The sequence below is a fragment of the Bubalus bubalis genome, chromosome 3, assembly GCF_019923935.1.
Source record: "Bubalus bubalis isolate 160015118507 breed Murrah chromosome 3, NDDB_SH_1, whole genome shotgun sequence".
NCBI classification, from domain to species: Eukaryota; Metazoa; Chordata; class Mammalia; order Artiodactyla; family Bovidae; genus Bubalus; species Bubalus bubalis.
In genome coordinates this window covers 43,681,997-43,709,365 of record NC_059159.1, presented here as the reverse complement: position 1 = coordinate 43,709,365, position 27,369 = coordinate 43,681,997, and the positions used below count along the sequence as shown (strand labels likewise).

At 50.4% G+C, this 27,369-nt stretch overlaps 1 protein-coding gene and 1 long non-coding RNA gene across 4 annotated transcripts in view; one reads left to right on the top strand and one right to left on the bottom strand.

The window, feature by feature from the left end:
• NOS2 (nitric oxide synthase 2) overlaps positions 1-23,156 on the bottom strand; it is a 42,758-nt gene extending 19,602 nt beyond the window's left edge. Inside the window, exons 1-11 of one of the 3 annotated variants that reach the window (XM_025281014.3) lie at positions 22,975-23,156; positions 21,275-21,447; positions 12,087-12,171; positions 11,183-11,305; positions 9,547-9,695; positions 5,683-5,845; positions 4,636-4,727; positions 3,549-3,690; positions 3,318-3,457; positions 1,412-1,586; positions 1,218-1,319 (exon numbers count right to left, since the gene is read on the bottom strand). In XM_025281014.3, the coding sequence (XP_025136799.2) occupies positions 1,218-1,319; positions 1,412-1,586; positions 3,318-3,457; positions 3,549-3,690; positions 4,636-4,727; positions 5,683-5,845; positions 9,547-9,695; positions 11,183-11,305; positions 12,087-12,171; positions 21,275-21,384 (1,281 nt within the window). In that variant the 5' untranslated portion in view covers positions 21,385-21,447; positions 22,975-23,156. Of the gene's footprint in view, positions 1-1,217; positions 1,320-1,411; positions 1,587-3,317; positions 3,458-3,548; positions 3,691-4,635; positions 4,728-5,682; positions 5,846-9,546; positions 9,696-11,182; positions 11,306-12,086; positions 12,172-15,818; positions 16,030-21,274; positions 21,448-22,974 lie in introns of those variants that run through there. The other 2 variants (XM_006046821.4, XM_006046822.4) reach the window with 2 other exon arrangements.
• LOC123332688 overlaps positions 13,358-27,369 on the top strand; it is a 28,554-nt gene continuing 14,542 nt past the window's right edge. Inside the window, exon 1 of the long non-coding RNA XR_006549648.2 lies at positions 13,358-13,893. This is a non-coding gene — a long non-coding RNA (uncharacterized LOC123332688). The remainder of the gene's footprint in view (positions 13,894-27,369) is intronic.

Here is a 27,369-nt window from a genome sequence, read left to right as displayed (position 1 = left end):
CTACTGAGCCCCTGTGCTGCAAGTACTGAAGCCCACGTGCTGTAGAGCCCACGCTCCACAGTAAGAGAAGCCACTGCGATGAGAAACTCACGCACCACAACTAGGGAGCAGCCTCCACTCGCAGCAACTAGGGAAAGCCTGTGCACAGCAACGGAGACCCAGTGCAGCCAAAAATAAACACATAAAGAAAAACAGAAAGAAAGAGATGGACTATGTCAGGATCTAATAAGGATTGTGAAGGAGAAGAAAGGGTTAAAGGAATAAGAGGATGAAGGTGGGGTGAGCGTGCCATTTTTATGGTGTCAGAGAGGGCTGCTCTGAAGAGGTGATAATTGAGACCTGGCTGAAGGGAAGGAGCTGATCACAGGATGATTTGTGGCAAGAGTTTTAGGCAGAGGGAAAAGCAAGTGCAAAGGCCCTCGGGTGGGGACCATCCTGGTGAGTTTGAATAAAAGCCAGAATTCCAGGGTGGCTGGCAGAGCTGTGGAGGATAAAAGCCTGACTGGAGGAGATGGGAGGTGAGAATGTATTATGAGGTCTTTCAATGGTTTGGGGGCTTCCCTGGTGGCTCAGATGGTAAAGAATCCAACTGCAATGTGGGAGAACTGGGTTCCATCCCTGGGTTGGGAAGATCCCCTGGAGGAGGGCATGGCAACCCACTCCAGTATTCTTGTCTGGGAAATCCCATGGACAGAGGAGCCTGGAGGGCTACAGTCCATGGGTCATGAAGAGTCGGACACGATTGAAGCAACTTAGCACATCACTGGTTTTGCTGTAAATGGAAGTGAAAAAACAAGGTAGTAGCTGCTTAGGGGGAGTATTTGGCTGGCTAGTCATTTATCTCTTTGAGATGGGAATCACTACACCTTATTGGTCATCACTGGAAATGATCCAGTGGATAAGGAGACAGCTGCTATGAGAGGGGGAGGATTTTCAGGAATAAAAGTCCTTGAAAGGATAGGATTCAGTACTCAAATGCCAGGATTGACCAGTCTTGAGAGGTAAGGAGTTGCCTGTTGCTAGAAGCATTTAAGTTTACACTAGAAGACCTGAGAGGCTTGTCTCTGTGTCCCCCGGCACCTGACATAAAGGGGTATTCAACACCTGGATGCACGAATAAATGAGTAAAGCTGTAAGGGGAAAATCAAGAATGACATGAGCGGCTGGACCAGATAACCTAACCAGAGCGCCTTCAGACCCACAGACAGTAGACGTGCCTGGAAACTGTGGAGCACAGCGACGTTGATCTCAACAACAGCCCGGTCCTTCCAGAGTGAGGCCAGCTTGTGCGTTTCCAGGCCCATCCTTCTGCCCACTTCCTGTAGAGGCAGAGAAATGGGGGTGAGTCGGTCCCTGGGGCCCCACCCTCAGGCCCACACTCCAGCTGGCCCAGCTGGATGGTCCTCATTACCTCCAGGATGTTGTATCGCTGGACGTCACAGAAGTCCCGGACTCCAACTTCTGTGCCCATGTACCACCCATTGAAGGGGCACCCTGGGAACTCGAGGCCGCCCACCTCAAGCAGCATGTTGGCCACGGCTGGCAGGGCATACCACTTGAGCTCCAACTCCCGGAACCACTCGTACCTGGTAGGGAGGCAGGGCTGGTGGCAATGGAGCCTTCATTTCGGCCCACACTCACGCCCTAATAAAAGCTTCAGAAAGAAAGTCAACCAAGAAAACTCCTTTTCAAGTGCACATCTCTAAGTTCATCCCACCTGGAGAGATGAATTGGACATAACATGTGGCTAATTATGCATCCATTCATGAGATTATTCAAGCAAACGTATTAAGCATCAAGTAAGTGGCAGGCTCTGGGCTAATTGCTGAGGACTCAACAGAACATAGCAATTAAGGATCCCAGTGTCAGAAAGCCTAGGTTCAAGTTCTGCCTGACTGATTACCAGCTGTGTGACCTTCAGATATTATTCAGCCTCTCTGAGCCTCAGCATCCCCACCAGCAAAGTAGAGATAAACCATGGGATTACTGTGAAGGTAATAGTACCCTTTACTTGTACATTTATTCACTCCAGAAATACTAATAGTTGAGTAACTACTATGAGCCAGACATCTTTCTAGGTGTTGGGGATATATTGCTGAACAAGAAAGACAAGATCCCTGATTCTCAAAGACCTTACAGACTATAAATAGGTAAACAAATAAATAAATAAGAAAATAAAGACAAGGTGATGGGACTGCCCTTGTGGTCCACTGGTTAAGAATCTGTCTTGCAATGTAGGGACTCAGGTTGGATCCCTGGTCGGGGAACTAAGATAACTATGATCTCATGTGCTGAGGAGCTGCTAAGCCCAAGGGCCACAACCAGAGAGGGTCCACTGTGCTTCCCAAGTGACGCTAATGTAAAGAACCTGTCTGCCAATGCATGAGACATAAGAGATGCGGGTTTGGTCCTTGAGTTGGGAAGATCCCTGAAGGAGGAAATGGCAACTCACTCCAGTATTCCTGCCTGGAGAATCCCATGGACTGGCAGGCTCCCATCCATAGGGTCACAAAGAGTCAGACATGACTGAAGCGACTTAGCACACGCACAGAGTCTGTATACCACAACTAAGACCCCATGCATGCAAATAAATCAATATATTTTTTTAAAAAAAAGCACAAAGTGATATGTTAGATGAAGAGTAAGGGTTCCTACTCTAGATTGGGTGTTCAGAAGAGGCTTCTCAGAACAGGTAATGGAAATACCTCGTTAACAAGAAATGAACTCTGCAAAATTCTGAAGAAAGGGCCTGTCAGGCAGAGGGAACAGCAAGTGCAAAGGCCCTGAGCTAGGACTAAGTTCAGTATATCCAGAGGATAAAAATAATAGCCCAGCCTAACGCCTGCTACATAGTGTCAATGTATGGAGGTATTTTTGTAATTCAGCCCCACAGCAGGGGCTGAATCCGATGAGCTCTTGAAATACTGTCACCCTATCCCGTCACCACAGTGAGGAGATGAATGGCTAAGAGAGTTGGCAGGAAGGTCAAAGAGACCTGGGCTGTCCAGTGTGAGAATCTCAGGGCCTTTCAAGGCTTCCCTTCCCAGGGTCACCGCTTCCCAAGCTCCAAGGGCCCAGTCTACCCAAGCCATTGCTTTCCTGTCCCCTTCAGCATCTTCTCATAAGTCTGAGGCCTGACAAAGATGCTGTACAAGGGTGATGTGGTGGACTGGGAAAGCCAGCCCTGCTGGGCATCAAGCTGCTGCTAGCTGGGCTTTGGGGGAGGAGCAGGGAGGGTCCTGAGGACTGCGATCTCTCTTTGGAAAGGAGGGGGCATGCATGTGAACTCACACTCCCAGCACCCACAGCTTGCTCACCTGGGATGTTCCATGGGCACCTCGAGTACAAGGTCAGGGGGAATTTCGAAGAGCTCTGGGTCACGGCCGTCAGCCTGCAGGACTAGAGGCAACACGTCGAAGCGGCCGTACTTGGGCTTCCAGCCCAGGTCGATGCACAGCTGGGGGCAAGACAGGCCCAGTGAGCCTGGAGACCCAGGTCCCTGGGCCTCTCTGGGCTCCGCTCTCACCCGCCAAAGCTGGGTCTGGTACCTGTGTGAACTCCACGCTGGCGGGGTCCCCTCTGATGCTGCCATCTGGCATCTGGTAGCCGGCATAGCGGATGAGCTGGGCGTTCCAGACCCGGAAGTCATGCTTCCCATCGCTCCGCTGGGGGAACACAGTGATGGCCGACCTTTCCCAAGACGAGGATGGTACTGTTTGCCACCCGGCTTTGGTGGGGGCTTCCAGCCACCACCCAGCTAACAGATCCCCCTCCCCTCCCATCTTCCCACTCCCCAGCGCTCTGCAGCCAAGCTAACTGAACCAAACCCCTGCAGCCCTGAGACACGCCAAGCTCTCGCCAGCCTCTGTGTAGCCTGTCCACTTCCTGACATAGCTGCTCCTTCCTTCTCCCCCCCACCGCTCCTACCCTTTCCTCCAGACCAGCGCAGGGACCACCACCACCCCTCCAGGGAGCCCTTCCCACCCTTCAGGCTGTCCCAGCCCTTTCTGCAGATGGACCGTATTTCGCTTTTTGGCATCAAGTTAGCTGGGTGCTTGTCTAGTGCAAGATGTAGGTTCACAGCCGGCTGGAGCCTCGTCTTAGGGTCCTGCTCACTTCCCACCCCCAAGCCTAGCCCTGTGTCAGGTCCCCATCAGGCAGACACTGAGTGTTTGCCGAACAGAAAAATAAATGAATGACCAAATGAGTTGGCCTTGACCTCCTTGGTTGGGGGAGGGAGATGGTAAGGGAGACGGTTTGGGGTGGGTACGGATGAGCAGCGAGTCCCCCACCTCCAAGGGAAACACCACACTGGACCCATCAGCTGCAAAACCAACTTCTCATCCCCTCTACAAAGTGGGGACCCTAACCTTGAAGACTGAAGTTACCTCTTAAAGATCCCCCCTGTCTCCTCCAAATGGTTTCAAGTCAGAAAGAAACCAAGGAAATGGGCCACTGATGAGGCACCAGGCTCACGGAGGCGGGCTCACTGTGAAGACTCTCTGATGAAGCCAAGGTCTTTCTACTTCCTTCCTCTCTGGCCTCTCCGGGAGCTTAAACCCGCCTGCATCTCTCAGCTAAGCCTCGGGGGGCTCTGCGGGGCCCCAGCCGTAGCCTTAGGACAGGCCCACGCACCTGATGTTGCCGTTGTTGGTGGAATAACGCACGTGTCTGCAGATGTGTTCGAACATTTCCTGGGCCGTGGAACAGCTCCGGGCATCAAAGACCTGCGCACAGCCCACCCAGACCACGCCCGTCAAGGACCAGGAGGACAGAGGCCTCGGCGGGGCTGATCAGAAGCTGAGTCGGGAGGGACTGAAGGAGCGGCCCAAACCCCCACCACCTGAACATCCTGCAGAGGCGTGCACCTGCCCCCCCAACCCCCCGCCACCTTCTTCCTTCTTCTGCTTTCCTAGGGGAGCCCAGGCCCCCCTGCCCACTTGGAAGACCCTATCTAAACCTAACCCTCAAGAAAACTGGATTCTCAAGCACCATGATTTCCACAGCCTAGTTGCTTTAAACATTTCACACATGGCCTCCAGCACATTTCTTTACAGCCAGAGCCCGTTCTGTTGGCATTTCTCATCTGTTTTTCTGTCCAAGTATTTTCACTACTGTTGTTGTTGTTTAGTCGCTAAGTTGCGTCCGACTCTTTTGTGACCCCATGGATTGTAGCCTGCCGGGATCCTCTGTCCATGGGATTTCCCAGGCAAGAATACTGGAGTGGGTTGCCATTTCCTCCTCCAAGGGATCTTCCCTACCCAGGGATCGAACCTGCGTCTCCTGCATTGGCAGGCGGATTCTTTAGCACTGAGCCACCCAGGAAGCCCTCAATTACCCAGCAATAAATGTAAAGATGACCTAGGAGGCTAGGATAAAGAAAATGTTTTCTAAAAGACAACAATTCAATCAAGGTGAAGAACTGGGTCCACAGCAATAACAATAGCAAGGCCATTTGGTTTCATGCTGGCATTTAGTCTCAGATTTAACACAAGGGAGAAAGATGGGCTAGAAATCCTGGTGCAGAGGTTGGAGTCTAGACTCTGGGGGGTTGGGGGGGTGTCTGTGAGCCCTCATCTCAAGTGCAGGGATGGAGAGAGACCCTGCAGGCAGCTCAGGGCCCGCCTGCCCGCCCCCCAGCTTCCTCTCCCGTTCCCCCCTCCTCCATCTAAGGGCATCGACCTGCAGGTTCGACCACTGGATCCTCCCGATGCAGCGGGGGGCATTGCGCCAGGCCTGCTTGGTGGCAAAGATGAGCTCATCTCCCGTCAGCTGGTAGGTTCCTGTTGTTTCTATCTCCTTTGTTACCGCTTCCACCCTGGCCAGATGTTCCTCTATTTTTGCCCTGCGGGACAGGAAGACATCAGGAAGATCAACAATGAGATGGCTTTAAATGGAGACTGATTCAATCCACAGAAGCAGGAACTGAACGAGGACACCAGGAGGGCAAGATGTCGCTCAGAGAAACCGTCCCCTCCAGGGCAGCTTCATGGGCATGTGTCCAGGGCACCGAGCTCAGCAGGGCCCCGCTGGGCTTAATGCCCTGCTCTGATTGTCTTGAATTCTTAATCATTCATGAACAGGAAGCCACCTTTTTATTTTTACACTGGGTCTTGCAAGTTACATAGCTGGTCCTGATCCCACCGGCACCCTTATTGTTTCCAGGCACCTTTTCTCTAGTCATACTCATCTCAGCGAGGAGTGCAATGTTTTTCAATGGTCTTGCAAGACCCAGACCAGCATCCATCAGGCTGCAGCCACATCCTGCCTCTTGGCCAGGGGAGCACCAATCCACTTTCTCTTGGTTAAGAGATGCGTCAGCTCCTCCCCAGCAGCTCCTCTGCACTGAACAGTCACTAATGAGCCAAGTACTGGGCAACGCCACCCATAGTCAGGGTCCCATTGAGTCTGTGACAGAGGCGTTTTTGTGTCCTTGTTATAGTTGATGTATCTGGAAGGTTAAGTACTGGCCTGGAAACAGAAGTGTGACAAAAAGCAAGCCCAAGATTCAGACTCGGGTTGCCCCAATGCCAAGCCCAGGCTCTTAACCTTCTACCTTCCACCCTAGGGGGTGGACCGCAAGCCCAGAGATGTGGAGGGTCTGCCCACATTTTGCTCGTCAGGTCTGGACAGGGATCGGCTCTCAGGACTCAGCCGTCAGGGCCCCAGGGCGGTTCAAGGAGGTGTCCTCCACAGTGTCATCCAGCATCGCAGGGTCCCCACAGCAAGCTTTCTCAAACCCGGTGCCACTTGGCCAGCTCTCCCGTGTGAGATTTCCAAGCTGGCTTCTGCCCTCCCCTCCCAGGCTTGTAAAAACATCCCACAGCCAGGAAGGTTTTGAATCACATGCACACAGAGCAGCCTTGAGATTTCCAATCAGCATCAAAGACATCTGAAAGTGCCACAAACAAAACTATTTAAGGAATGAACTCTTGATTAAGGAGAGTGGACAGCTCAGGACAAAATGGCCTTTTCACTGGATGAAGAGTGTCTCGACAACTCTTCCTTGATTAAAGAAAAAAGCTCAAAGACTAAACACTCAGCGCTATTTATCTTCAAGGACACTCTTCGCATAAGGACCTGCTGGGCGAGGTTGAGGCTGCCCCACCAATGGCAGCCCTCCCCCCACAACCCGCAAACAAAGCTTCTAGCAATGTTTTTCATTCTGCATCCAAGCATGAAAACAGCAGCACCTACCAGAACATCGATGCTGCCAACACACTTGGCAGTGTTAATATGTGACTTTTTAAGAAAAGATTACGTTTTCACTCAATTCCTTTAGAGTTTTACATTATACCTTTGTTTTCAAATAGTCACATTTCTGAGGATGACGCCTATTAGTTCTGAAAAAAAGGGAGTGGCTTTTGGCATCTGTAAACTGGCTTTGGACAGAACATTCAGAAAGTTATCATTTCTGACTATATAATCCTTCACCTACGAAAGACTGAACTGGCCCAGGTGTGGGAATGGGCTGCCATCTGTCACTCACACCCCCGAGACCTCTTGGGGGAAACCAAGGCACGGACTTGTGACTGTGAAAACTTCTTCCCTCTGTGAAAAGCAAATGGATTTGAATAGCTATCATCAGCAGCCCTGTAGCTTCCCCAGCTAACCACCCCTCAACTGCCTTCCAAACACCAGCAGGAATCCCTTAGGTCCAGCATGAAGTCAGAGCCTTCAAAATCAAAGAGCTGGATGCTAGATCATTGAGTTTTAAAGCAAGGGCTCTGGTTTAAAATGCCTGAGTTCAAATTCCAGCTCTGGGACTTCAGAACGTGTGACTTCGAACAAGTTACATCTCCATGGGCTCTGGCTTTCTTGTCTGTAGAGCAGGTAGGATAATAACAGTACCAGTCCCATAGAGCTGTGGTGAGCCTTACGTACAAGGCAGAGTCCAGAATATACCTAGCACATCAAAACACTGGCCCAGTGAAGCCCATTGAGAAAATTCCTGGGGGCTTCCCTGGTGGTCTAGCGGTTAAGAATCCACCTGCCAATGTGGGGGACATGGGTTCCTGCCCTGGTCTGGAAAGATCCCACATGCTGCAGGGCAACTAAGCTTGTGTGCCACATCTACTGAGCCCACACGCCACAACTACTGAGCCCACACGCCACAACTACTGAGCCCACACGCCACAACTACTGAGCCCACACGCCACAACTACTGAGCCCACACGCCACAACTACTGAAGTCTGAGCGCCTGGAGCCTGTGCGCCACAAAAGTGAGAAGCCCACGCACCCCAATGAAGAGTAGCCCCCATTCACCTCAACTAGAAAAAGCCCATGTGCAGCAACAAAGATCCAGCACAGCCAAAAATAAAATAAATAAATCTTAAAAGAAAATTCCTGGACCCTGAAAGTCTTCTTAGTCAACAGCCGAGCGGAAAACCTAAGGACCTTGGACCTCCCAGTGACAGAGCATTTCTGCAGAGGTTCTATTTACACAACACAGGCAGTAGCAAACCCCTGACGGAGTTCTCAGTCTACTTAGAATTGCCTCCGGAGCTTTTAGAGAGCAAGGATGTCCGCCCCCTCCCCACTTCCTGAGAAGCTGATGCCCTTGCCCAGGGGACCCTGGCATCAGTATTTTACAAGGTCCTTAACAGCAACTACTGTGCAACCAGGCTGGAGGATCACTGGCCCCAGAAGATAAGGACCTCTTTCATAGACTCAAGGTCCCTTCCAGCTCACACAATGCAGGTCAGAGCCAAGGGGGTGTGGCATCACCAGGAGCCAATCTTTCTGCCACACTGGGTCCCAAGGCACTTCTGTGGCTCGCTTCCTACAGTAAAGTGCCCTGTGGGGCTGCATCGTAAAAACTACACTCCTCTCCCAGCCCATAAAACAGCAAATGCATTCCCTCGGCCTTTCTATCTTACAATCCCTTTGCACGTTTTTAATTTAAAGATATTAATGGACTTAAATTAAGAGCCATATATTTTACGCAACTCAGAGATACAGATCCCCACAGAAAACAGTGCAAAGAGCTCTCTCCAAGTCAAGCAGCCTGAATTCCAGCTGGGACTGAACTCTAGCTGCTACTGGGCTTCCTGGCTCACACCTGGAGGTGGAGGGCTTGGCTCAGTAGTCTCCGAGGTCTCTTCTATCTCAAACATCTTATAATAAAAGGTTTTGCATATCGACTCATCGCTTTGCGCCAGGATGCTGCTTCAAACATATTTAATCCTTGAAACAATCATAGGAACAGTTTTATCATGACCCTGCTTTGGACTTGTGAGGAAGTGGAGATGCAGAGAGGATCTATTTGGGAAATAGATTTCCCAAAAATACAGAACCAGCTACTGGTTGAGCAGAATCCAAACTCAAACGTTTAGACACCCAACCCACATTTTCAACCACTACGGCCATGCTCCTTTCTCTAATGGTTTTGAGAACCTATCCAAGGTCTTTTCCCCGAAAAGCTGTGTCTTAGCCTTGGATTCACTGCAAATCTGGAAAGGAAAGAGGTTTGGGGTCAGAGGGAGATGGCAGGAGACTAGAGAGCTCAGGGGAGAGGGAGTGATGCTGAAGGAAGCGAGCCTTACTCTTTGAAGGAGCCGTAATACTGGTTGACAAATTCGATAGCTTGAGGTAGAAGCTCGTCTGGGGGGGTTGGCTTGTCCCGGGGTCCTATGGTCAAACTTTTGGGGTTCATGATGGATGCCAGGCAAGACTTGGACTTGCAAGAGAGATCCTGGAAAGAAAGAAGAGGTGGTGAGGCTGATTGCTTGGTTCCTCAGCACAGGCACTGATGGCCATCCTCTTCCAGGGCCAGCTCTCCTGGCCACCTCCTTCCACTCTGGCTGTTCCAGCTCCCCACCACCCTTCTCTACCTCTGTGGCACCTCCTCCTTGGGGTCGACCAGGCTTTTCCCCGATCCATATCTCCTCTCCTCTGACTGGCTGAACACCATGGACTGTGGGCTGGGCCGCCCCCCAGCCAGCCCTAGACATTGTTCTTTAGTCGCTCAGTTGTGTCCGACTCTTTTGCAGCCCCAAAGACTGGAACCCTCCAGGATCCTCTGTCCATGGGATTTTCCAGGCAACAATACTGGAGTGGGTTGCCATCTCCTTCTCCAGGAGGGTCTTCTGAGCCAGGGATCGAACCCGAGGTTCCTGGGTCTCTTGCATTGGCAGGCAGATTCTTTTACACCTGAGCCATCAGGAAAGTCCCCAGCCAGCCCCAGACCCAGAGCAAAGTCAACAGTTCGAATGCTGGGAACATCTCGACTATCTTCTCATTTATGACTCCTGGGGACAAACTATTGCTTTTCAGCCAAAATGAACTGAGAAGGTGCAAATCCCGAAGTAGGGGATGGCACAGAAAAAATACTGAAAGAAAGCACACCCATAGGTGAACAGCGGTCATTCCTGGAAGGCGTGGGAAATGATTCTGCTTTCATGGCCTTGAAATTTTCAATCCTTTCCTACTTTACAATCACAGAATGCATATAAACTTAGAATAAGAAACCTAGAAGTTAAGAAGCCTTAAAGGGCACTTAGTCCAACTACTCACTGGATGCTTGGAACCCCTCTCCAATCTCCCTATCCAATAGCACTTGAATCCTTTTCATGACAGGGAGCTCACTACCTTATGATGTCGTTCAGTCCAGCTTTGGGCAATTCTGTTAGAAGATTCTCCCTGATATAATGATTAAATCTGTCTCTCTGAGAAAGAATTCATGTGTTCCTATAATTCTTTATCTCACCTTCTGGATTATCCATCATCCCTGGGGTAGGAGGAGGGATGGTGGATGGGAGGGTGGTGTGGAGCTAACAGAGAGTTAGCATCATTTAGTCCTACTGTTTCATGAGAAACAAGAGTCTCTGTTCCCAGTACCCTTTGACCAAGCAGATGTCTGTCTGGTTTGCTGAAGGGGACATCTGTTTGATTCATTAACAGCCTTGATGGCTTTGCCAGTTTGGGACAAAAGTGGTTCTCAAGGGACTTCCCTGGTAGTCTAGTGGTTAAGAATCTGCCTTGCAATGCAGGGGACGCAGCTTCAATCCCTGTTCAGGGAACTAAGATCCCACGTCAGAGGGCAGCTAAGCCTGCATGCCACAACTACTGAGCCCACACTGGAGACTGCATGACATAACAAAGGTCTCACATACCTCAACTAAGACCCAAGGAAGCCAAAAAAAAAAAAAAAAAAGAAAAGTAGTTCCTCAGACTGCTCACCCCTTTGGCCTTCTGGTGAAGCGTGTCTTGGAAAGTCACTCCGCTGCCCCAGTTTTTGATCCTCACATGCCGTGGACAGGCTGACGGGGGTGCGTCCAGCTTGCTCAGGGATTCTGGAGATGTCTAAGAGGAAGGGAAAAAAAAAAACAGGGGTTTCCAAGTGCTTCCAACCCAGGACCGCCGGGGTCTCTCCCAGCCCCGAGGCCCTGCTTGGGCCTCAGTTGGGCGGGGAGCTGAGGGCGGTACACGGGTCGAGGTGTCAGCCCACGGCCCTCCTCCCTTTCCGGTAGCCAGGCCACCTGGGCCAGAGTCTGCTGGGAGCTCCAGGTGCCTGGGCCACTGGCCAGGCTCCTGTCCTCATCCAAGAGTCTGCCAAATGCTCTCTCAGGGGAATTGCAACAGGAGGGATTAAGGGGTCTACACAACACAGATTACCATCACAGCCGCTAATCCTAAGAATAGAAACGGGACAAGGAAGAAGGGATCATGGCCTTCAGGGAGGCACTGAAGAATATGCAAACCAGTCCTCTGCCCACCTCTGTGGAACACTAAGGGCCAAAGCATGCAGGCAGGACAGAACCGGTGGACCAGAGGCTGGGGCTGGGGCTGGAGGCTCAGCTGCCAAGTCTGGGATCACTTCTGAGGGTCTCACTCTGACTCCACGAGTGGTCTGCTCCCAGGTCTGCCTGCCCACACAGGCAAGTCACCCACATGCCCACCCCCCTGGGGGTCCACCACTCCTGATCACCATGGTTCACCCCCTCTCTCCCAAAGCTCTTCCTCGCCCCCATCTGTGTCCCTGGGTCTCTACTCACTGCCCAGTCCCCAGCGTCCACCAGGCTGCCCACCACATCTGTCTGGGCAAGGGAGGAAGGGGCTTCCCACACACGAGTAACTCACTGACCTTTACTGTCCCCGTTAGGGGCTGGGGAGACTCATTCCCGTGCTTGCCCGGGCTGTGACGTTTGGGGTCATCCTGTGTCACTGGACTGCAAGAGGAAACAGCTCTCATGAGATGGAGCGTCCGAGGGCAGAGAGGGGACTCAGGGTCGCCTCAGCCCGCCCTCATTTGATGAAGAGGGGAGTGAGGTCTAGAGGGTGAGAGTGGACATCATGGTTTCCGGCCAACGTGGTAGAGGAGGCAGCCTCTGCACCATCACCGCCCTGCTTCCTCTTCTCCCCTCACCTGCCCTCCCCAACAAAGCCAAAGAGTCCAGAGGGGAGCTGAGCCAGAGCTAACAGGCCAAAGGGTGACCCACAGAAGCTCTGTGAAGATGACTCCCTCAGAAGGCAGGTACAAAGATGATACAGAGCGGAGCTGGCAGAGGACAGCTCCTTCAACCCTGCCCTCCCAGGCCAGCAGCATTGCCCGCCACCCCACCCACTCCCTCTTTGGGACTTAAGCTTTTTTTCTTTATAGCACTTGGTTCATCCTGGTTTATTTATTTATTCTAAAATTTTATTATGGAAAATGTTAAACAGACACAATTAGAGAGAAGAGTGTAATAACCCCCTGTAAGCCTGTCACCCAGATTCAGCCCAATTCAACAAGTATCAACCCATGGCCAATTCTGTTTCAACATTACTCTCCCAGCCCTCGCTCTCATTTTAAAGCAAGTCTGAGACATCATGCCATCCATAAACATCTCAGTATTTCTGGAAGATAAGGATACTTTCAAAATATATTTGTTATATTTGCTTGGAAACAACAGATTTAAAAGAATTTAACTTGGGACTTCCCTGGTGGTCCAGTGGCTGGGACTCTGAGCTTCCAATGCAGGGGCCCTGGAGTTCAATCCCCTGGTCAGGGAACTAGATCCCACATGTCGAAACTAAGACCCAGCGAAGCCAAATAAATATTTTAAAAAAGAAGAAGAATTTAGCCTATCGTTTGAAGAAGAAAAAGCCCTAAGAATCTGAAATCATTCAGAAACCATTGGTTCCGGTTTGGGATTTTAGGATTGCTCTCCCTACATATACTACAGAGAACAGATGGTGTGAGCACCTCTCTAATAGTCACACCCCACACATGCCTCCTCCTGGGGCATCTCAGTAAGAAAGCTTATTGTGTCCCGCGTTCCCTACAGTATTTTCTAGGGTGTGCACACATCCCAGGGGAAAGGTGATTAGCGAGTACTATAAAGGTCGCTCATTTTCCACCTTATACATGTTTGTGATGTCGGAAAATGACAAATGAGCGTGTGCCGCTTTGTTATTAGAAAAAGTAATGACCATTTACATCGTGCTGTGCTGTGCTCAGTCACTCAGTTGCGTTGGACTCTTTGCAATCCCATGGACTGTAGCCCACCAGGCTCCTCTGTCCGTGGGGATTCTCCAGGCAAGAATACTAGAGTGGGCTGCCATGCCCTCCTCCAGGAGATCTTCCTGACCCAGGGATCAAATCCAGGTCTCCCACATTGCAGGCAGATTCTTTACCCTCTGAGCCACCAGGGACAACCATTTACATTAGCATTATGTAATTAACTACATATACTATATGGTTGCATGGCATGATTTATAACTATAAAGAGACAGTGTCCCTTTAAGAGAAAATGAGTATGTATCAGAAAGCATCTTCATTCTGATTCAAGTGATTCAGTGGGCCTATACCACGCCCTCCCTGTGACTGGCTATCGTCACCCCACTGGTCTGGTCTGGTGTGCCCCACCAGAAAAAAAGCCAATACAGGGTAATCTGGACACTCAGAACAGGTAAGCCATGACTGAGTTGTCATCATGGGGCTGCTTACACGGGAAGATGTTTTGAGGCTGGGGTCCTCAGGGAGGCAATGCCTTACTGCTCTTCTCAAGCTTTTACCATCACCCCCCGCCCCATTCCACCATTTTATTCTTGTTTCCTCTCCTTTACTTCTGCCTGGTTGTATGTCATCACTGACTCAACAAACATGAGTTTGAGCAAGCTCTGTGAGTTGGTGATGGACAGGGAAGTCTGGCGTGCTGCAGTCCATGGGGTTGTGAAGAGTCAGACACAACTGAGTGGCTGAACTGAACTGACAGAACTGGAGAATCTGCAACACTTACTGGTCTATAGTAACTTTTAGATTGAGAAACAATGACCTTGTTCACTTAGCAAAAGTATTGCCTCCAATTTAAAATGTTGGGATTTCCCTGGTGACTCAGATGGTAAAGAATCCACCAGCAATGCAGGACACCCAGGTTCAATTTCTGGGTTGGGAAGATCCTCTGGAGAAGGGCACAGCTATCCACTCTAGTATTCTTGTCTAGAGAATCCCATGGACAAAGGAGCCTGGCGGGCTACAGTCCGTGGGGTTGCAAAGAGTCGGACATGACTGAGCAACTAACACACACTCACACACACAGTAAAAAGTTACCTAAAAATCCTCTCTACCAATGGACTATAGTGAGTCTGACCCCAGCGTCTATGGCTGGATTTTAGGAAGCATCCGATTTCTTCACTATTATATATAATGCCTCAAACGCTATATGTGACCTGATGCTGGCTCTGTGTGCGTGTGAGTGTGTATGTGTACAAAGGCATAGAAAAACACCTGGGGGTGGTGGGGGAGAATGCTAGTAACAGTGATTAGCACTGATAAGATCACAGATGATTTGAATTTTTCTTTATCCGCGTCTGTTTTTCCAACTTTCTTCAGTGACTCTGAATTCCTTCCGTAATTGGGAAATTTCTTTTTAACCTGAAGCATGAATATACGAAGCTATGCACAGTCTCCTTTCTCCCCTAGTAAGCGGATTTCTTTGGGTTAGTTGCTGGAAGATAAGGGTTCACCCAGAGGGTGAACATATCAAGGTTCTGGAATGCAGGCGTTCTCAGTCGCTAGGCTGTGTCTGACTCTTTGGTTCTGGATACTTATTGCCAAATTATTGCAGTGCCCACCCAGACACTGCAATTTGGCTAAATCCACAGCTGTGCTGGGTCCCGCTTGATCCTTCACGGGAACAGAGGACCCTAAGGATCTGGCATCAAAAGGAAAGCTGAAGTGCAGCTCTTGTTCAGACCCAGCTCTGTCCACAGGTGCTCGAGCGACAGGGTGCTGAGGTCTGAGCTGCAGTCGGTGGCTCCTTCTGGAGCTGATTCCCTTGTGGTCCCAACTTCGCCACAGGTCCCCTTCTCTATATACGGGCGGTGGGGGGCCAGGAGGCGTTCTGGGAAATGGATCTTACTTGTAAAACAAGAACCTCCTTGCTCTCTAACCCTATCTATCCTAACGGGTGTTGCAGCCCCAGTGTTGAAATCTAGAAAGCTCCCAAGTGCTGAAACACCCACACAGCCTGCAGACACCTCTCAGGGGTGCATGTGGGGTTTCTCTGGGTTTTTGGTGGCTACTGAGTTGCAACCCCGGATGGCATCACTGACTCGATGGACGTGAGTCTCAGTGAACTCCGGGAGTTGGTGATGGACAGGGAGGCCTGGCGTGCTGCGATTCATGGGGTCACAAAGAGTCGGACACGACTGAGCGACTGATCTGATCTGATGCGTTCTACACCAGGAAAAACTTTTAAGTAAATCCCCATCAGAATGCTACAGAGCGAATATCCCAACCCTCCTGTTTTCCCCGGAAAGCCGAGGCTCAGAGAGGCTCAGTGCGCACCAGAGTTAGCCTCCCTCCCAGGGTGGACCCCGGCCCGCGCAGTACCTGGCTCGGCGGAGGCGGCAGGCGGGCTGCGGACGTAGGATCCTGCGGAGGAGCCGGCAGAGCCGGGGCCGGGCGGCCTCGCACGCGGCGCCCAGCCCCTCGCGCATGGCCCGGCGGTGGGCGCAGCTGGGAGGGCGCCCCGCGCCCCGCCGCGCTGGCCCCTTTATCACCGCCGGATCCCGCAGCCCCCGCCCCGGGGCGGAGCGAGAGACTCGGTTTCATCCCGAGCCTGGATCCGGGCCAGAGTGTCCGCTCGGCCTGCGGCTGCCTGGTCCGGGCCAGTCGCCCCTCGCCCTGCGCCTCCGCTCCAGCGGGCGTCCTCGGGAAGGTGTGCCTTATGGATGCCACTGGACTGTCTCTGGGCTGAGACTCCGGCCTTGGGTTTGTTATTCCCCATGAAGGAACATTAATGACCATAATAATAACTCTCATTGTACGGTGCGTCATAGTTTACAAAGCAAACTTTCCTGTCCGTTATTTCATCTTCCCCTTACTAACTCCACTCAAGAAGGCAATTCTGTATTGTTATCCTCACTTGATAGGAAGCTCAGGGCCATGAAAAGTGAAGGAGCTTGCCCAAGGCCTCACAGGAGCCCCAGGGCCACAGCTGAAGTTCTCCCACCTTCCGGGGCTAGCCCAGGAAGTACTATTTCTTTCCTGCATGTTCATTTCGATTCCAGGAAAGAAGCCTTAAAGAAGTGCAGACCTGGAGCTTTAGTGGGAGTCAGCGTGGCTGGCCAGGGGCTTCCTCAGGTCCCTTCCAAGCTCCTGGTCCTTATTACCTGGAAGGCGCAACGGGGCCACGGACCTTGCTCCCTCTGTGTGTAGCTCCTTATACCGGGAGCCGGATAATTCCTAGGGTCCAGACAGAGGCAGGGCAGCAGCCTTCGACCCCAGAGTATGGGGAGCCTTCCTATGCGTCCTCCAGTGTGTTTAATCCAAAACCCAAATTAACGTGGAAAGAGGATACATATTTATTCTGAGCCTACTGCAACCCACCTTGATTTTGTCCCAGATCCCATTCAACTTCACCTAGATGTTCTCAACATTTGCCTTTGTCTCTAAAACACAGGCCCACAAACGCCCCATGTTCACTTCCTAATCATTTGTTTTCATAAAATATAGAACCATTACTCACATACAAAGTCCTGGGTCTTATTACACCTGAATGGATTTTAAAATTACTTTTCCAAATCAAAACACATTAATTGGCTCCCACTGCTTTCAGGATAAAATCCCCTTTGTACTGCAGCTTCCTTTTCCAGTAACATTCTCCCCACCCCCACCCTACCGGTAGGTGAAGTCCAGCTGGGCCTGCCTCCTCTCTAAAGCCCTCTCCCCATTCCCATCCCCTACCCCACCCCCACACACACTCCAGCCAGGCCAGGCCCCCTACAGTATTCCCAGAATGGATCCCAGCATCCCCCAGTTCTCCTGTAACCCCCTGTCTACCTCTCTGTCCACCCCACCCTAATTTATAACACTCTTTAACGTTCCAGTTTGTGTGTATTCTTCCCCAAACCAGTGAGAAAGACATCCTTTCCCCCATCCTCTCCCCAGCAGTGGGAACTGGGTCTCTTTCCTCTGTGCCTTTCTCAGCCCAGCACCCACCAGGCCATCGGGGAGAGCCCGTATAGTGTCCAAGTTAGGAGTTTGGACTTGGTTCAAACCTCAGCTCTTCCCCTTTCCAGATGTTGTCCAAGGAAGTCACTCAACCTTGTAATATAAGGCTAATAATAACTCCTACCTCATTACTGTCACAGTAATAGTGTTAATCACTCAGTCATGTCCAACTCTTTGTGAGCCCATGGACTGTAGCCCACCAAGTTCCTCTGTCCAACTGTGGGAATCTGTGGGATTCTCCAAGCAAGAATACTGGAGTGGGTTGCCATTCCCTTCTCCAGGGGATCTTCCTGACCCAGTGATTGAACCCAGCGCTCCCTCATTGTGGGCAGATTATTTACTGTCTGAGCCATCAGAGAAGACAACACAGTAATAAGGACTTTCTAAACAGTATCTGTTCTGTTTAGCTGCTGTGTATGCAATGAATGGGCTTCCCGGGTAGTGCTAGTGGTAAAGAATCCGCCCGCCAATGCAGGAGACTCAACAGATGTGGGTTGGATCCCTGGGTCAGGAAGATCCCCTGGAGAAGAAAATGACAACCCACTCCAGTATTCTTGCCAGGAAAATTCCATGGACAGAGGAATCTGGTGGGCTACAGTCCGCGGGGTCACAAAGAGTCGGACACAGACATGCTATGCAATATATTATTTACTTAATATATATCAATATATTATTTACTTAATTGATAAACAGAAGAGCTTCACCGACAGCCCTGTGACTCCCCAGCAAGGTGTGAGGGGAGTAGCCCTCAGCAAATTGGCATTAATGGATGGATGCCCAGAACCCAGAGCAGGGCAGCCGGTGTAGTGGTCATCAGCCAACCTGCCTGGGTTCACCTCCTGCCTCTGTCGTTTGCTAATGACAAGTACCTAAAGATCTAGACAAGATCTCAACAAGTACGTAAACTTTCTAGCCTTCAGTGTCCTCATTGATGCAATGTGAGGACAACAAAAATTCCTTCCTCCTCGATTGTTGGGAGAGTTATATGAATTAATGTGTGGTGTTTTCTCCCAATCATCTCTAATATCTGATTTGAGTACTTCTGTCCAGCCCAGCCCAGCTTTAAAAGATGCGATAAGTCAGCTGGTTTGCCTCAGGTCAACCTACAGCTCAGGTCTCCTGAATGGTCCCAAAACACAAGTCAATGCTATTAGAGGGCCTGAAATTCAAGGCCACAGCCTGTAGGCCACACTGTAAGGATTAGGGGAGGAGGGGGATTCGAGATGATCTCAAAGATTAGGGGATGGATTGGGTCTGCATGGATCAAGGGAGGAATGTGCCATGTACAGGAAAGTGAGGAAGGCCTGGCTGAGCAGGTGGGATGGACCCGTGGTCTGGGAGGGTGATCAGCCAGGACCCAGCAGTCAAGCCTCCATGTGGCGACCGGCAATAAGGAGCCACTAAAGACTCTAGAGCCAGAGTGTGGCTTGCTAGAAGGCAAGTTGGAGTGAGAGAGGTCAGAGCCCATGTGGGGGCTGCAGTTAGGGGAGGTCAAGAGGCCAGGGCTGCAATCAAGACGTGAAGAAAGGCAGAAATGACAAGAAGAATCAAGGCAGACCCCTGGGGTTCACAGACCCCAGAAGGAGGATGGAACTGCTCTCAGACTGCAGCATCTGAGTCTGGAGGGCCAGGAAGACATCTAGAGGCAACCCAACCCTGCATTCCCATCCTGGGCCTCCTGGCCACGTTGGCCACCACAGCCCAGACCGCCTGGTCTCCAGCATTCTCTCCTCCAGTTAAACCCACACTCTCTATCTGGACGATCTTGCTCAAGAATCCACAATGGCTCCCGTTTCCAAGCAGAGAAAAATCCAACCCCCCTGCTCTACATTCAAGCTCCCAAGCTCCGGCATGGCCTCTCCTATCCCAGCCCACCCCCACCCCCACCCTGGGCTCCAACACAGTCACGCTGGCTTGTGTCTCAGAGTCTTTGGCCACCCTGCCCCCTTCCTGGAATGTCTTTACTATGTCTCTTCACCTCCTCCCAGTCTATCCACCCTTCCACGTCCACACTGAGCTTCCCACTCCTGTGCGGTGGCTAGAGGGGACTTTGTTTGATGTTGCTCAACTTTGTCCTACTGACTACAGCAATTACAATGCTTTCAGCTGAGAGAGATGCTGTTTATGAAGCACGGACTCTGCCAGGCATGCAGCTCAGTTGTTTACATGTGAAAACTCACATAACCTCCTACCACAACCCTGGGACACAGGCATTCCTACCCCTTCTTACAGATGAGGCAGTTGAGGCTTAAGGCCAGGGGACTTGCCAAAGGCCACAGGCTTAAGGTTGCCACTAAGTAGTAAAGCCACCTGCTTATCTGGAGAAGGAAATGGCAACCCACTCCAGTATTCTTGCCTGGAGAATTCCATGGCCAGAGGAGCCTGGCAGGCTCCAGTCCATGGAGCTGCAAAGAGTCGGACACAACTGAGCAACGAACACACACACCTACTTATATGCAAGCCCAGGCTCTAACTGGTGCTGCTTTTCTGGGTTGCCCTACTGCCTGCCTGCAGGGGGCGTCCTGCCCACTGAGGTCCAGGAGGAAGGCTCCCCGGGAGCCCTGTGAAGCCTGGGGCTTTGGTTTGACTCGGATTGTGGTGTTATCACAGGTGGACTTGTCTTTCCGAGGGAGTAAGCCTCAATGTGGAGTGCGAGGCCATGAGTTCTCCTAGCTTTGGAAGCCTTTCCACTGATTGGCAGGCTGGCACTCTAATTCTCTCTTGTTCTATCTCTGGCTTGCTTCTTGTACAAGGTGCAAGGGACTTTGAAGGAAGTCACACCATGCGTATGGAAAGTTTCTGTTGCCTTAACTGTAAAATGAGACAATAAGTTGTACTTCACAGAGCTCACAGAGCCCTGGAGGACAGCAGTTGAGTGGCAACCCCTGTGATGGGCCCTAGACGGCCCTGGCCCAAAGTGAGTGCTCGGTAAGTTATAATAAACGCTTGCGTTTATTGAGCGCCTGCTCTTTATGGGCACGCTGCTGATAGATCTACATGCCCACTCTCATGGGGCTTCCCTGATGGGCTGTACAGTCCATGGGGTTGCAAAGAGTCAGACACGACTGAGCGACTTACACTTTCACTTTCCCACTCCCATTTCATCCTCAAAATGCTACAAAATGGGTCGCATTGGTTCCCTGGACCGCAGATGAGAACATCTGAGGCTCAGAGAAGTTCACCTGCCCCAAGTCACACAGCTGGTGAGAGATATCTCAGAGCCAGTGAGTGAGGCCCAGCACAGGGTTTGGATATAGTTTATCTAACATGTCCATGTTCAGCTGTTTGTGACCCCATGGACTGTAGCCCGCCATGCCCCTCTGTCCATGGAATTCTCCAGCCAAGAATACTAGAGTGGGTTGCCATGCCCTCCTTCAGGGGATTGTCTTGACCCAGGGACCAAACCTGCATCTCTTATGTCTCCAGCATTGGCAGGCTGGTTCTTTACCATGAGAGCCACCTGGGAACATCCTGGTAACCTTCCCCAGGTTGTAGTCAAGATAGCTAATCACCAGTGAGGCATGCGCACTGGCAATTCAGAAGGGATGTTGGCCACGATGCTGCCTGGTTCTAACCGCTGGCCTCTACTGCCCCCGCCCCCATTCTCAAGTCAGGTATTGCATATCACACGCTCCCTCCAGGACCGTGCCATGGCCCTTCCTCCTTCACATAATGTCAGGTGCAACAGTGGCCACATCAAACCCCGACAGAGACATCAGAGAAGCCTCTGGTGAGAGCAGACCTCCAGGGAGAAGCCAGGAGCAGAGAGAAATTCCAAGATGGAAACCCAGAGGCGCCCAGCAGGAGGCGGCAGGCAGCAGGGGAGAGCTTACCTGGCCGGGGGCTGGTGGCCTTTTCCCACGTTGTTGTTGATGTCCAGTTCCGTAGCCAAGTCCACCTTTTGGGATTTGATTTTGAACAGAAACTGCCAGGGACAGGCCATCTCTGCGGTCTGGCAAAGCACGTCGTTTGTCTGGATTTAAGCTTGGAGGTTCTTCTCTGCAGGCTGAGGAAGGAGAGGGAGAGCGTGACGGGAGGTTGGGGAAGAGGTGACAGGCCTGGGCCTTCTCAGTGTGGTTGGTTTACCACACCGAGGCGTCAGTTCAGGGGATAACGCTCATAAGTCATGAACTGCCACTTCATCGGGGTTTTGCGACCTCTGTTCCTCTTTTGGAGTTGCATGCGGGGATCCTATGGATTTAATTCTACAAAACAACGTAACTATCTAAAGGAAGAACACATAACTCAATAAGGACAAAGCACAAACCCTGTGAGCCTCTTGAATGGGACCTGGCGAGCTTCACGGTTGACCTGAGGCAAGGTGGTGAGGAACCCACTAGTCATTGGAATACCATCTGCCTGGCCCTGCAGGCAGAGCACCTATCACTGGGGAAAGCTTTCAAGTCATAGCTGTGCTAACTCTTCTGATTTTGCAGTTATTATCAATGCTGCCATCTGCTCCTTTTTAAAATTTTATTTGTTTATTTGGCTGCACCGGGTGTTAGTTTTGGAACATGGGATATTTTATTCTGTGGCATGTGAACTCTTAGTTCTGGCATGTGGTATCTAGTTCCCTAACTTGGATCCCCTGAGTTGGGAGCACAGAGTCCCAGTCACTGGACCACCAGGGACATCCCTGCTCCTTTGTTATTATGGGGGGGGGGATAATTATTTGTGGGGGAAAAATGCACTCAATTCTTAACATTTGAGATCATCTTCTTTTAAAAAAGGATCAGAGAAGAAGACCTAAGTGGAGGCCCAGTTCTGGTCTGGGCTTGCCCCACCCCCTACACCTTCCTATCCCCCACACCCACCCCTGCATATCTCCTCCATGGAAAAAGCATTGGGAGCCAGTGTGGTGAGATGTGGTCCATGGGACCTGGGATTTAGAATTGTAGAGCCTGGGACTTCTCTGGTGGTCCAGTGGTTAATAATGCACCTTACAATGCTGGGGATGTGGGTTCAATCCCTGGTCAGGGAACTAAGATCCTACATGCCATGGAGCAACTAAGCCCATGTACCACAACTAGAGAGTCCATAGATCCTGAATCCTGCAACTAAGACCCACTGCAGCCAAATAAATAAGTTAAAAAAAAAAAAAAAAAAAGACTCTTAGAGCTCCCAAATGTGGGTTCAAATCCTAGCCTTACTAGTTATGTGACCTGGCTCAAGTTATTTAAAAGACTCATTTTTTTTCTCCCATAAAATAGGCTTAATAATATTTAGTTTACCTTTCCCCTAAAGCTGCATGTTACAAGGACTGGACAGTATCACCAATGTAAAAAAGAATTCTCAGTAGATTACTCCCCATTCTCCAAATGTTTTCCCTTGAAATGTAGCAACTACAGCAAATTTGGCAGAAAACAAAATATGAACAAGATGCCAAACCTCATGTTGGCATTTCTTAGATTTGTTTTTCCCACCAGTTTATCTCTATAGGCAGAAAAGTCCCACAGTTTTCTGAGCCTTCCCAAACAAGAAGAAACAGAATCCTCTCAAAACAGTAGCTTCCCCAGAAATGAAGACAACTCACCTTGGGGCTGGCCACACTGCCTATGCAGGGTCTGGACAAGAGAACTCGGGAGATCTTCACGCTGAGAACTCTGGAACCGTCTATAGCTGCCCAATTCCCTCACCAAGGGTGGCTGAGAGGTTTCAGACCAGTGACACTGAGTTCTCTAGGGCTAGAGAGCCTCAGTCTTCAACTCACTGCAAAGTTGTGATTACATCGGCAGCTAAGAGGAATTTATACCCAACCTGTGGCATCCAGGGAGCCGTTTTGCATAAGAGTTTTTTTTTTCTTTCCCTAGGGAGTGTCCCTGGCTGGGTATACAGTTAGCTAATTTATGACTGGCCTTTGAGTGACTTGATGTTGCTGTTACATCACTCTGTGTGGGACATCCTCAGTAAACCCAACTCTTCCTGGTCCCAGGTCCAAGGTAGTGGTTCATCAGCAGGGCGCTGGGTTCATAAAGGAGTCATTATGAAGCCAAGTTTTATTTAGCTAAACCATGTTGCCTCACTTTCAGATTCTGGGGGATTTTTTTTTTTTTTTAACACCTCAGCAGGGAGCACTCCAGTTCATTTCTGTCCAGCCTCTTGGTTTTCCAGTTCATGGCAGAAGTCCAGGAAGCCAAGGAATATTGACAATATGGAACACACTGGAAAATGCCCAGGTTACAGAAGGCCAGTGATGCTGGGTCCTGCCAGTGTTCCCAACGGATCTCTGAATCATTCAGCTTGAGGTTTCTGGAAGGGAAGGAAAGCCCTTGGCACAGACAGACCTGTCAGATGCTGGTATTGCTAATGTCTCTCACTTCAGCTCTGAGTAAGGGAGGGTGGCAGGTATAGTGGTTTTCTACAGGGGAAAAAAAACCTTTCTTATAACAGAAAGTATATCTTAACTTCATTATACTTTCTTAAAATTCCATTTTATTGTAGTGCCTCAAACACAGTGTTCTTATATGGTATGAATTGTTCCATTATAAAAGAAAAATAATAACTCTGTTAGGAAAAAGTAAAAAATGGAGGGAAAAAACCCACCCTTGTTTTCACCATCCTAATGTATTGCTGTCACACTCCATTCATTTCCTTCCTGCATTTTCCAAATTAAATTCAGGATTCTAATCAATTAGATATGGCTAAGATAGGAAAAAACTGGAGAGGGGAATGGCTACGCACTCCTGTATTCTTGCCTGGAGAATTCCATGGACAGAGGAGCCAGGCAAGCTACAGTCCATGGGATTGCAGAGTCAGACATGACTGAGCGACTACTGAATAAAGACATGAATAGGAGCTCCAAAGATCTTTGTAGAGTGAGTGGTTGAATGAGTGACTGAATGAAAAATAGGAGTAGCCCTCAAGGAGTTTCAATGTATCAAGACCATTCTTGTTTTTAGCTGGCTTTAGCCAGTTCAGTTCAGGGAAACTAATGCTGCTTGAGGGGAGATACAGAGTCCCCGGATTCAGGGAGTACAAAGCTTAAAGAATAGATAATTATGGATATGGCACCCCACTCCAGTACTCTTACGTGGAAAATCCCATGGATGGAGGAGCCTGGAAGGCTGCAGTCCATGGGGTCGCTAAACGTTGAACACGACTGAGCAACTTCACTTTCACTTTTCACTTTCATGCATTGGAGAAGGAAATGGCAACCCACTCCAGTGTTCTTGCCTGGAGAATCCCAGGGACAGGGGAGCCTGGTGGGCTGCCGTCTATAGGGTCACACAGAGTCGGACACGACTGAAGTGACTTAGCATATGGAGTGATCCGTGCAGTGAGGCAAGGGTGCTATAGCTGGAGAAGCTGAAACTGCATTGCTCAGGGAAGGTTGACAGGGGAGAGGGTACCAGGACAGGGTTTTGGGGGATAATTAGGAGTTTGTCTTACTCTACTCATGTTCCCTATAATTGCTTCCACATATTCTGGCTATATCTGCAGCAAATACATGTATTAATCCTTTAACTCCTCCAACAACCCTGAAAGGGTACTGCTCCTTGCCACTCATGGACTCCTCTAGAATCTTATGTACTTGACCTCAAAACACCTGGCTGTTTTTGCTTCAGAATATGCAGTTATTCAGTTGTTTAATCGATCAGACATGTGATAGCTGGGCTTTGGATGCACGGGCAGTGAGATCCCAGGCTGTGTATATGTTGCCCGTCACTTGAGGCTGGCCCCTGGCTCACTCCCGCAGATGCTCCCACCCTGATGAAGAACATCACTCCCAAACGCAGTCCCCAGAGAGTGTCTCTGTGTCCTCATGATCTTGTCAGGGTACCTCCACAAGGGGCCTCCCTTTACATGACCCCCTGAAATACGTGAGGCCTATAATCGGCCAGCTGCCTGTGTGTCCACGGCCTTCTTTGATTCTCCTCCCTGGGGATAGGTGTGGAAACCGAAGCACCTAGAGTCTCAGGTGAATCTGTGGCAGAGTCAGGTGGGAACCCAGATCTGGTGACTGTCTCCCCGCTAAATCGTGAGCCCTGGGGAGTAAGGGACCATGCTATCCCCATCAACCAACATCTGCTGACCAGCATGGAGTGGGCACTGCGGAAGCACTAGATGAATGAATGGTGGATGAGTGAATGATGAGTGGTGCCCCTGTAGGGGCCCTGGAGTAGCTGGCCCAGAGTTAAGGCTCTATAACTACTTGTTTCCTTTTCCTGTTCCTTTGCATGCTGTTCAGGTTACCAGCCTGAGCTCCGAGGCTGTCATCTCACCTTGGGTCTTGCTCTGATTCAGCATCTGCCAATCATGATGTTCTTGGCCTCCGGCGGCATTTGGGTCAGCAGTGACTGACCTGAGCACCAGGCTCAGCACCTGACACGCTGCATTTAGCCTGAGAGTTTCTGGGTTCTGGTGACAGTTCTGATACTGAGCTGCTATGTGGTCTCAGAAAAGATCAGGCCTTAGGACTGACCTCAGGCCCTCTAGTCTCTGGGCCTGACTTTTCACATTAGAAAGACTGGCCAAGATAAAGTGAGTAAATAAGATACAAGAAAATGCTTTGAACTATGGAGCAAAAAGGTAATCACACAAGAATTTCTGGTTCCCACTGTGGGTCAGAGAGGAACAATTTACTTTTTGATAAAGAGCAAGCAGGTGAAGATCCCCTGGAGTAGGAAATGGCAACCCCGTCCAGTATTCTTGCCTGGAGAATTCCGTGGAGGGAGGAGCCTGGTGGGCTACAGTCCATGGGGCTGCAAAGAGTCAGACATGACTTGAGTGCACACACACTCACACGCAGGTGACATGACCTGCTTTTGAAAGTTTCCTTCTTCACAAGGGTCAGCACTCTTCCGCAAAAATTTGTGTTTTTTTAATTAATTAATTACTTTGGCTGCACCGGGTCATAGCTGAGACATGCGGGCTCTTTGATCTTCGTTGCGGTATGCGGAATCTAGTTCCCTGACCAGGGATCGAACCCTGTCACTCTGCACCAGGAGCACAGAGTCTTAGCCACTGGACCACCAGGGAAGTTCCACCATTAGCTTTTAAATTCCCAATTCTCTTTCTCTGTATAACATTACATTTATGTATTCATCTTCTTATTAGGATAAAATTCATATAACATACAATTCACCATTTTAGCTATTTTTAAGCGTTACACGAGGTGGTGTACAACCATCACCACTCTCCCAATCTCTCTTAATTAGCAAATGGCAAAGAGGGGAGTAAAAACAGCACTAAGGACGGTACACACAGAGAAGCTAAGAGACTACCCACAGTCACACCGCAGACAGTCCCTGGGCTGGGACAAACAGGGCCGCTCACCTCAGAGCTCTAGTTTGCAGGGTCCAGGGCCGGTTCCCATCCTGGAGGTTGTCATGGATTTCTATATCTGCTGTTCTGTGCGTTCTGGGTCCACTCCACCCTTGGCCCTGCTAACCCGACAGGCTGCATTCCTGCCCATCTGTTGTTGATAGATGCAGCAGGTGAATGCTGCTGAGGGGAAATCAAAGCGCAGTTTGAAGAGCAGGCAGAGGGCGCGTGGGCCCCCAGGAGGGTGAGGATGCAAGTTCCAAGGCTGCTGTGAAGAAAGCCTCTACCCTACCCAACCAGTGCATCAGGGCACCATGCCGATAGCAGCTGATGCTGGAATTTCTTGGCTTCCTCATCCTGGGATTGACTTGCCATCAGATAGAGTTGGGGCTTCCCAGGTGGCTCTAGAAGTAAAAAAAAAAAACCACCTGCCAATGCAGGAGGCATAAGAGACAAACGTTCAATCCCTGGATCGGGAAGATCCCCTGGAGGAGGGCGTGCCAACCCACTCCAGTATTCTTTCTTGGAGAATCCCATGCACAGAGGAACCTGGCGGGCTACAGTCCACAGGGTCACAAAGAGTTGGACACGACTAAAATTTTAGCACGCGCACACATGCTCTAATCAGTAATTTGCAGAAGAGGAATCTGCAGTTCGAGAGGGA